Consider the following 11297-nt stretch of genomic DNA (forward strand, 5'->3'; position numbering starts at 1 on the left):
GGTGGCAGGGTCAAGACAAGATCGCAGGCCTCCATGCTACTGACCCACACTACGTACTTTACACAGGTGAAAGAGAAATAGAAGCAGTAGAGTGCAGAGGTTAAGAGCATGGACTCTGGAGCCAGACTGCTTATTCAAATCCCAGCTCTACCACTTACCGTGACTTTAAGCAAGTTTCCTAACCTCTCTGTTTCTCTAAAATAGGGATAAGAGTTACTACTTTATAGTTATTTTAAGGATATGATGAGATAATCCATGTAAAATGCATGGCACACAGAAAGTGCTCGATGTGTATACTGCTTCCTCTGTTTCTCATCATTACCAGTTGCATTAAGAAGAAACAATCATAATAACAAATGAGACCAGACAAGCCCCTACTTCTGGTCCAAAGAGCGCTGGGAAGAACAAGCGTATTTGTTTAGCTCCATTTCCTTGTCCTGGCCAGGAACACCCAATCCCTAGCAGGGGAAGACTACAACTAACCCATCACTCATTCATTTCTTTGGATCTAGGAAAGAGTCAACTCAGAGAATAACCAAGTACATGCTATAGTGATAAGATATTTAAGATCACAAATAAAGGCTAGGGAGGTCCAAACCCAAAATGCAATTCTTGTGGGTCCAGTCTCCTCCTCTTAACCCATGACGGGTGGTATAGTGTAAAGGTTAAGAACAAGAGCTCTGGAGTTTGACGGCCTGAAATGCAAATTCCTGTTCCATCATTTATTTGCTGTATCACTTAAGCAAATTACCTTACCTCTCTCTAAGCCTTTATTTCTCCATCTGTTAAATGAGAATAACAGGTATTTTGATTATGATAACAGCTGACATCTGGTGAGCACTTTCTATGTGCCAAGCGCAACATTAAGCACTTTACATGGCTTACATTACTTAATCATCACAAACACCTTATGAGGCTGGTACCTTAGTACCCCCATTTTACAGATGAGGAAAATGAGGCACAGTCTTCTTATTCAAGGCCACATGGCTAGTTACTGGCAAAGCTGAGATGTCAATACAGGAGGTCTGACCTCAGAGTCTATGCTCCCTCCTCCCACGCTGCTCTACTTCTCCATAGTACCAGCTTCATATGGTTACGTTGTTAAAAATAAGCCAATCCATATATGGTGCTTAGCGCAGGGCCTTGTTCATCAAGGTTCCCCATTACCATTATTACTGTTGTTGTCATTATCATCATCATCAATCCCTTTGAGACTCTCAAATACTACTACCTCCTGAGTTCTAATTTCACCTAAAGGGAAATGGTTGCTTTCCTACCTAGATACCAACCAGCTCACTGCGCAGCCTGCAGTGAGGTTCTAGTATTTCATTTCCCTCATGTAATACAGCAGTAAGTATCTGGGTGGAGAGGCAAGGAAATATTTTCTATAAACCTGCTACTCTATAAAAAAATATATATTAAAGTCTGTTTTTAAAAAATAGAATCTTCACTACTCTCATTAGAAAAGAAACACACGCTTATTGTATTTTTCAAAATAAAGCACAGATCGGACTTCCCTGGTGGTCCTGCCTTCCAAAAAAAAAAAAAAAGAATCCGCCTTCCAATGCAGGAGACACAGGTTAGATCCCTGGTTGGGGAACTAAGATCCCACATGGCGCAGGGCAACTAAGCCCACGCGCCACAACTAGAGAGCCCACGTGCCCCAACTACAGAGCCCACATGCTCTGGAACCCACGTGCCACAACTACAGAGCCCACACGCCACAGCTAAAGAGCTCACACACTGCAACAAAGATCCCGCATGCTGCAACTAAGACCTGACGTAGCCAAAAAGAAAAATAAATATTTTTAAAAATAAATAAAGCACAGATATATACTATTTTTAAAAAATTGTTCTCTACCTCCTTCCCCTTTCCACTCTGCTGTTCTCAAAACCAGTAGATTATTTAGTCACTTAATCCTCACAAGAAGTAAGATTGGTATCATTCATCATTATCTCCATTTGACAAGCACAGAAACTGAGGTTCAGAGAGGTTCACGACCGTACAGCTGGTAAGTGGATGTCCAGGGTCTCTGGAAAAGAACTTTCAGATATGGAGGAGGGTAAAGATAGTAAACTTCTTCTCTAAGCCTGAGAGGAAGTGGTTATGACAGATGGTTCCTTGAAGGTTAAAAAGAACCAAGACTGATAATGGGATTTTTAAGAAACTCTTGCTCTAACAAGGTAAGAAGAGATGTTGTAACCCAAAAAGCCAGTAATGCAGTGAGCTATCATCAATCCTGCCCTCCCAGAAACAGTGCAAATTATTGATAAGCCTAACAAAGCAGGACTTCATCTCTGAAGATATCCATACCATACCCCTGCACACCAGTTCTTACCTCCCCAATTCCAAAATGATGTATCACTTTATCCTGCTAGAGAGCACAGTTCAAAGTAAGTGTTTTTTAGAGTGAGCAACTTGAGGGCAGGAACAATGTCTTGTTCATACAGATCTTTCCCTCATTAACTGGTACACAACCTTCTATTTATTCAATACATTTTTGTTTAAAAATGAATAAATTTGGGACTTCCCTGGTGGTCCACTGGTTAAGAATCCGCCTTCCAATGCAGGGGACGTGGGTTCAATCTCTGGTAGGGGAACTAAGATCCCACATGCCACAGGGCAACTAAGCCCACATGCTGCAACTACTGAGCCCACGCGCTCTGGAGCCCATGTGCCACAACTAGGGAAAAGCCTGTGCGCCACAATGAAGAGTCCACTCGCCACAAAGAAAGATCCCACATGCTGCCACTAAGACCCAACACAGCCAAAAAATAAATTAAAAAAAAAGAATAAATTTATTCATTCAACTCCTATGTGCTAGGTATTGTTCTAGGAGGTGGGGATATAGCAATGAGCAAAACAAAGTGGATGAAATTTACATTCTAGTCATGGGTGACAAATAATAAACTATAGTAGAGAGTTCCTAGAACAGTGCCTGGCACACAGTAGGCAGCACTCAAAATATCTAAATAATGAATGAATGAATGAATGAATGAATAGTATGTCAAATAGTAATAAGTTCTGTGGAGAAAAATAAAGCAGGGAAGGGAAACAAGGAAGGCAGAGAGCAGGAGATGGCTTTTACTTTAAATAGTATGGCTAAGGAATGCTTAGATTAGGTGACAGTTGGGCAGAAACCTGAAGGAGGTAACAGAGGAGGCCACATTGACATCTGGAATAAGTGTTCCAGAAAAAACAACTACAAAGGTCCCAAGGCTTGGCATGTTGGAGCAATTGCAAGGAGACCAGTGTGGCCAGAGCACAAAGGGAAAGTGATAGATGATGAGGTCAGAGCAGCTGGGAGAGGGTAATGTTGAAGATCCCATGCAGCCTTGTAGATCACTTGAAGGACTTTAGTTTTTAATCTGGTTGGGACCCTATGGATAGTTTTCAGCAGAGTGGTATGATGTGATATACACGTAACAAGATTATACTGGTCACTGTTAAGATTAGACTGGGGGCCCTAAGAAAACCATAATTCAAAAAGAGTCATGTACCACAATGTTCACTGCAGCTCTATTTACAATAGCCAGGACATGGAAGCAACTTAAGTGTCCAACGACAGATGAATGGATAAAGAAGATGTGGCACATATATACAATGGAATATTACTCACCCATAAAAAGAAACGAAACTAAGTTATTTGTAGTGAGGTGCATGGACCTAAAGACTGTCATACAGAGTGAAGTAAGTCAGAAAGAGAAAAACAAATACCGTATGCTAACACATATATATGGAATCTAAAAAAAAAAAAAAAAAGGTCATGAAGAACCTAGAGGCAGGATGGGAATAAAGACACAGACCTACTAGAGAAGGGACTTGAGGACACGGGGAGGGGGAAGGGTAAGCTGGGACAAAGTGAGAGAGAGTGACATGGACATATATACACTACCAAATGTAATACCAATAGCTAGTGGGAAGAAGCCGCATAGCACAGGGAGATCAGCTCGGTGCTTTGTGACCACCTAGAGTTGGTGGGATAGGGAGGGTGGGAGGGAGACGCAAGAGGGAGGAGATATGGGGATATATGTATGGCTGATACGCTTTGTTATAAAGCAGAAACTAACACACCATTGCAAAGCAATTATACTCCAATAAAGATGTTAAAAAAAAAAAATATGCCTGCCAAAAAAGGCTTAAAATTGCAGTCTTGGGAAGACAGACCCAGTGGGTAAAATTTTCTTTAGGGAAAAGAAACAGGTGACAGATTTAGAGGACCAGAATGCTTTGAATCAGGATAATTCTTGATTATATGCAATTTAGTCCTTTTGTTGTCTCCTAAGTTTTTAACATTTACTAAGATCAACTGTCTCTCTACAAGATAAGGCCCTCTCAAGAGACCACAGACGGTCTACCTTAGTGGTTAAGTATATAGGCTCTGGGCTCAAATTGCCTCGATCCAAATCTTCGTTTTACCACTTAACAGCTGTGTGACCTTAGATAAATCCTTCTTTGTACCTCTGTTTAAATGGAAATAACATCACCCCCAACTCAGGAGGATTTGTGAGGTTTGAATGTGTAGATTAATCATACTGGTCACAACCTAATAATGGGTTTTTCATCCTTTAGTGTGATGTGTGCCTCTTTTTTTTTTTAATGTAAAGAAGACAACAGAATTTACCAGAGTACATTGCATGTAGTATGAATAAGTACTGTTTTGCAAAAATTTTGTTTCCTTTATCTATATGTGTGCATATATGTTTCAATTACATAAAATATACTTCTCGTGGTGGTTTGCTTTTAAAAATGTGAGAACCACTGAATTAACACACAAAATAAAGGTTCAAACAGTGCCTGCCTCACAGTAAGCACTTAGTGCTATGACTGTCGTTGTTGCTGTTAAGTACCTACCTGTTAAAGTTGTTTGTAGGATTACCTAAGGTAATATGAAAGCACTTTGGAAAGTCTAATATACAATATTAGTGTAAGTTAAAGGAAGCAAAAAGCCCTTCTCTCCACCTCTTAATACCCATACAAGCATAGCCCTGTTTCGGCACATATTTGTTGCTTGGTCCACAAGTTATTTGTTACATTGAACTGAAAAGTCCACAGACCATGACTTATCTACCACTCTGTCATGCTCTGTCAATATCTGCAGAGAAATAGAGGCATGGTGCCAGAGTAAATTTATTTATTTTTACCTGGGTGGAGGTTGGGATGGGGAAGGCAAAAGTCATGCCCATGGGTAGCTGAAGGACGCAAGTGAGTCAGAGAAATTGCCTACTCCCACAGAGCCAGGTAGACTCAAATGCGCCACAGACCAGGCTGGACTGACAGATACCTGTGCCTTTATGCAGGGCTGAATCACTTCTCTCTATCCTCACCCAGGCAACTCATAAAAAAAAAAAAAAAGCCTCTGAGCTCCTCACAGGCATAGCTCACACCAGGAAAAACTGGGAATCCCCAAAAAGATACAAACAGGGGGTGACTATGCAACAAAAAGTTACCTGAGGGATTCCTTGAAATAACAAGCCCACCTAAACGTCCAAATAGCATTTAAATTCAAAACCCTGACTTAGAGAAAAATTCGGAAATGTGCTCACCAATAACTGTATCAGGTCTGGATTCCATCCTCAACACTGTGTGACCTTGAGTTAGTCACTGCATCTCTCTGGCCTAAGTGATTTCATCTGCTAAAAAAAAAAGAGAGATAAGACGTACCTCACAGGATCATTGTAAAAATTAAAGACATTATGCAGTAAAATGGCTAACACAGGATCTGGCACTGGTAAATGCACAGTAAATGTCTGTCCCTTCTAGCCTCCAAGTCAACAACTACGGCAAACTGAGGTTCACTGGCCAGCTCATAGGCATCCCAGTCGCTTCATGGAAATTGCCTTCTTTTAAAAGAAGCTTTATAATACCATTTCTTTACCTCTTTAGCACAATAACCTATTCTAGAAGTCTAGGAAAGAAATAATTTCCCATCTCATTCTTTACAAGTAGTGATTCCTAAATGTTTTGGTACTGAGTGCCCAAATTATGCATTGGTACTGCCCCCCTACATCCATTATTAAACGAAATGAGCGAGAGACTCGGTATGATGACTACATTTTACGGTTATTTGCGTTCCCGTTTCAAATTAACGAGAGAAATGTATTAAAATTCCCCCGCTGAGGCTGCGACCAGCCTGCGGGGTTTCATCCCAATCTGGTCAGCGCACTCGCTGCGCGGGTAAGGCCCCGGCTCACGGACGGGAGGGGGGAATGGGGGGGCGGCCGCGTTCTAGAGCTTTCGGCCCGACTCGTTGGCGACGAATATAGGCCACGTGTCGCCATTTTGTGTTCAGGAAACATGGCGGCCACCCCCACGGGGAAGAAAGGGGGGGGGGAGGGAAGGACCGCCACGTTAGCCGCTTTCCCTGAAGGATCCTAAAGCACCCCGTGCACTCGGCCTTTTCTGTCTGGCTCAGCCGAAGAAAAGGAGAGGGGCAGAAATCACAACTGGCGCCCCAAGAGCCCCAGAGACCTTTCTTTACCGGGAGGAACGCGCGGCTCCACACACGGCAAGAAAGGCCCTCCAAGATGGCGGGCCCTGTTGGGGGCCGCCCCCGGAGAGCGTGGGCGCCGTGGCTGCACCGAGCGGGGAAAGGGCCGAAAAGCAGCAGCGGGAGAGTAACTCGCGCAGGGAAAACCGCAGGAGCTCCCCAGAGCAGGGGTAAATGCGGTCCCCCAAAATGCACGCCATTGTGTTAAATGTCTGACGAGGCGGCAGCGACTAAAACGACACCACGCAGGAGGTGGGGGTTCTGCAGGTTTAACGAAAGAGTTGCAAAATGCAGACAAAGCATTATGTAAATGGACGCCATTCTCTTTATGGCCATGTTTCTAGCACTTCCCAGAAACCATGAGCAGAGCCGTGACTTTGACAGCGGCGCGTGGTGGGTTTTGGTCTTTCTCCCAACCGACCACCGCCACGGAGCCGAGGCGGGGGTGGGGGCTGGCGTGGGGCGCCCCGACGCCGAACACGAACGGGCCCCACGTGCCCGCCCGGGCGGGCGCCCGCCCCGCAAACCTCGCCTCGCCGCCCCTCCCCCCCGGAAGACCGCGGCAGCCCCTCCCGTCCTCCCCACACCCTCACGCACGCGCTCTGGCCGCCTCGAGCGCATGTTTTAAATCCGCGGCGTCCTAGCATCCGCCTGCAGTTATCGCCGGGGCTGCCCGCGTCGCTCCGCGCTTAAACCGCTTTTGTAGGGCGGGAAAATAATGTGTCGCCTCCGCGCAGAACACTACCGTTTCCAAACATCTGCCGGCGCCTCTGGGGTTAATAAAATACATGTTCGTTTTAAAACTTTGCCGGACTCACAGCTTCTGCCTACCGGGGCTTTCTTTTCAATGCTAGGCTGTTAAAAGTGTATTTTAAAAACTACTCTATGGGGGTTGGCGCAATCTTGTGACCTAAAAAGGATGGGTCCTCATTTTTTTTCAAGGGGTCCTGCGCAGCAAGCACTTCCGGGGTCAGAGGGTACGCGGGGTTGAAAGCGGGCTTCCCGCCCCGCCCAGACCGCCGAGGCTGCCGCCGGAGTCGCCACCGCCGCGCCCTCGCCCACCCGCCCGCCCGCCGCTCCCGGCCCCGCTCGCCCCCTCCGCCGCCGCCGCCCGCCCCTGCGACGACGCCGCGGCCTCCCGCCCTCGCCCGCTCGCTCCCGCGGCCCTCGCTCGCCTCGCGCCGGCAGTTTTGGGCCTACACCTCCCCTCCCCCAGCCAGCCACCAAAGACTTGACCACGTAACGAGCCCAACTCCCCCGAACGCCGCCCGCCGCTCGCCATGGATGCCGGTGTGACTGAAAGTGGACTAAATGTGACTCTCACCATTCGGCTGCTTATGCACGGAAAGGAAGTAGGAAGCATCATTGGGAAGAAAGGGGAGTCGGTTAAGAGGATCCGCGAGGAGAGTGGCGCGCGGATCAACATCTCGGAGGGGAATTGCCCGGAGAGAATCATCACTCTGACCGGCCCCACCAATGCCATCTTTAAGGCCTTCGCTATGATTATCGACAAGCTGGAAGAAGATATCAACAGCTCCATGACCAACAGCACGGCGGCCAGCAGGCCCCCGGTCACCCTGAGGCTGGTGGTGCCGGCCACCCAGTGCGGCTCCCTGATTGGGAAAGGCGGGTGTAAGATCAAAGAGATCCGCGAGAGTACCGGGGCCCAGGTCCAGGTGGCGGGGGATATGCTGCCCAACTCCACCGAGCGGGCCATCACCATTGCTGGCGTGCCGCAGTCTGTCACCGAGTGTGTCAAGCAGATCTGCCTGGTCATGCTGGAGACGCTCTCCCAGTCTCCGCAAGGGAGAGTCATGACCATTCCGTACCAGCCCATGCCGGCCAGCTCTCCAGTGATCTGCGCGGGCGGTCAAGATCGGTGCAGCGACGCTGCTGGCTACCCTCACGCCACCCATGACCTGGAGGGACCACCTCTAGATGCCTACTCGATTCAAGGACAACACACCATTTCTCCGCTCGATCTGGCCAAGCTGAACCAGGTGGCAAGACAACAGTCTCACTTTGCCATGATGCACGGCGGGACCGGATTCGCCGGAATTGACTCCAGCTCTCCAGAGGTGAAAGGCTATTGGGCAAGTTTGGATGCATCTACTCAAACTACCCATGAACTCACCATTCCAAATAACTTAATTGGCTGCATAATCGGGCGCCAAGGCGCCAACATTAATGAGATCCGCCAGATGTCCGGGGCCCAGATCAAAATTGCTAACCCAGTGGAAGGCTCTTCTGGTAGGCAGGTTACTATCACTGGTTCTGCTGCCAGTATTAGTCTGGCCCAATATCTAATCAATGCCAGGCTTTCCTCTGAGAAGGGCATGGGGTGCAGCTAGAACAGTGTAGGTTCCCTCATAACCCCTTTCTGCTGTTTTCCCATGATCCAACTGTGTAATTTCTGGTCAGTGATTCCAGGTTTTAAATAATTTGTAAGTGTTCGGTTTCTACACAACTTTATCATCCGCTAAGAATTTAAAAATCACATTCTCTGTTCAGCTGTTAATGCTGGGATCCATATTTAGTTTTATAAGCTTTTCCCTGTTTTTAGTTTTGGGTTTTTGGGTCATGAATTTTATTTCTGTTTGTCGATAAGAAATGTAAGAGTGGAATGTTAATAAATTTCAGTTTAGTTCTGTAATGTCAAGAATTTAAAAATTAAAAAGTGGATTGGTTAAAAAATGCTTCATATTTGAAAAAGCTGGGAACTACTATCTTAAACTCTTTGTTGGTGCATTTCTTTTCTTCCCTTCTAGTGTTAGGCTTTTGTAGGGAGAAGGGTGGGCCCGTCCCTGGTATTTTCTCCAGCCCTTTCCACCTTACTGGTAAGATTCCATTCCCTTTCCATCCCAACAAAGGAACACGGCAGGCTGGGCCTGCTTTGGGACGTTTGCAGAGACAGTGGGGGTCTCTTGGAGAGTGACATCCCTCCAGCCAGGTTCCAGAGAGAGGCCTCTGCCCATTTCTCTGGTAGAAAACATAAGGGGTTTCTCAGATGGGAAAAGTATGCCCACTCGGTAGGACCTCTGATGAATGGCAGTGTGTCCTCTAGTCCCACCCGCCCCGCCCTCAATCTCACGTGCAAAACTCTTAGCCAGGAACAAAAAACGTTCTGAGGTGGGAGGAGCCTGGGGGACCCAGAGAAGAGGTGGGGGAGGGAAGGGCTGGGCTGGGGGGGAAGGGAGGGGCTGAGGTGGGGGAAGGGGAAGGGAAAGGGGCTGGGTGGGTCTAAGGGCTTGGGAGAGGGTAGCTGCTACAGGGTGGTGGTAGGGATAGGGGGCTTGGTTGGGCAGCAAGACTGAATGGGGGATGGTAGCAGCGGGGCGCATGTGTCGCGCATGCACCTGTGGCAAGCGGCCTGTCAAGAGGATGTTATTACACCTGCCAAGTGGCTACCCAGAAACAAAGGAGGCCAGCTTCTAATTCTCCTGCTGTGTGCAATGTTTAGAGAAATCATTGTGCCAGGAAATAATTCTGCCTAAACGGGGCAGTCCACACAGGCAGGAATGTAGGCTGATCATTGACAACCGCCTAAGAATGACCTCAGTGTTAAAAAATGCAGATTCCTGGGTCTCACCCCAAATCTAATCAGAAGACTGCATTTTCAGCAAAACTCCAAAAGGTCCTTAGATGTGAGTGCCACTGATTCTCTTCACCAGTGGAGTAGGAAGATCTTGCTGTAAAGGCCTAGCAGCCTCATGTCAGCCAGTGGGTCTAGGCTGAAACTGATGAGAGAAGAAAATTTTTCCACCATTAGGCAAAAACACTAGAAACAGCAGATTAGGACAATAGACGATTAGGTGCCAGAGTGTGTTGTTCAAACCAGGCACTGTGGGAGATCACCAACAGCAGAAATTCCTGTGGGAGGGGAGTATTAGCCACCATAAATATTTGTTAAGGTTTCTTCTCCACAGGGCATCTGCTCTTTTTTTGGAGGTACAGACCTAGTTCCGAGGGTCCCTGGAGGTAAGATTGGTGCTTACCATGTGCTTTATACCCACTGCAGAGTCAGGCAGTTAGTCCCTGAAGGGAGCCCAAGTCCTGAAGTTAAACCTGAATTTAAATTTGAATCCTGCCACTTGGCCTTGGGCAAATTAAGTTCTGTATAAAATGGAGGTGTTGAAGTACGCATCTGGGCTTGTGAAAGAAAAAAAAAAGCATGTGTAAAACAGAACAGTGCTTATAACACAGTAAACTTCAATATACTTTAGATTGCAAAAAGCCAAAGGCCCATTTCTGCCCCCAATGTCTTCGGGCAGAGAAATATTGAAAGAAAGCAATGTGTACTAAATGATAAGCTGAGAGAAGACAGTTGTCTTGAGGAGCCAGGATAGGTAAGGGAGACACTAGTGAAGACCCAGCAATGGGTTTGATGTCTTCTGGAAATAATGAGCACAAATAAGTTTGTGTAGAGTAGAGCAGAAGGGGATAATTAGGTTGGACCCTCAAACACCACGTTGAATGGTTTGTGAGATATCCTTGAAACTTGCTGGGGGAAGTGGTTCCAATACCCTATAAAAAGTAGGCCTCAGGGCTTCCCTGGTGGAGCAGTGGTTGAGAGTCCGCCTGCCGATGCAGGGGACACGGGTTCGTGCCCTGGTCTGGGAAGATCCCACATGCCGCGGAGCGGCTGGGCCTGCGCGTCCGGATCCTGTGCTCTGCAACAGGAGAGGCCACAACAGTGAGAGGCCTGCGTACCGCAAAAAAAAAAGTAGGCCTCAAATTTTCCTCAAACCCCATCCCCACCCCTTAAAAGGCAAAGCCGGCAATAGTATGTAAAATAATGATTTAGGC

General features: G+C 47.0%; 1 protein-coding gene across 1 annotated transcript; it reads left to right on the forward strand.

Moving 5' to 3' along the window:
- The first annotated feature begins 7485 nt into the window (after positions 1–7485).
- On the forward strand, positions 7486–9224 carry PCBP1 (poly(rC) binding protein 1). The gene has a single exon (XM_027131925.1). It carries the CDS (start codon positions 7772–7774, stop codon positions 8840–8842), a length of 1071 nt encoding a protein of 356 aa, XP_026987726.1. The 5' UTR covers positions 7486–7771; the 3' UTR covers positions 8843–9224.
- Positions 9225–11297: the final 2073 nt, after the last annotated feature.

The sequence above is a fragment of the Aethalodelphis obliquidens genome, unplaced genomic scaffold (genome assembly GCF_003676395.1).
Source record: "Aethalodelphis obliquidens isolate GAN/ISIS:26980383/991018 unplaced genomic scaffold, ASM367639v1 scaffold40, whole genome shotgun sequence".
NCBI lineage: Eukaryota > Metazoa > Chordata > Mammalia > Artiodactyla > Delphinidae > Aethalodelphis > Aethalodelphis obliquidens.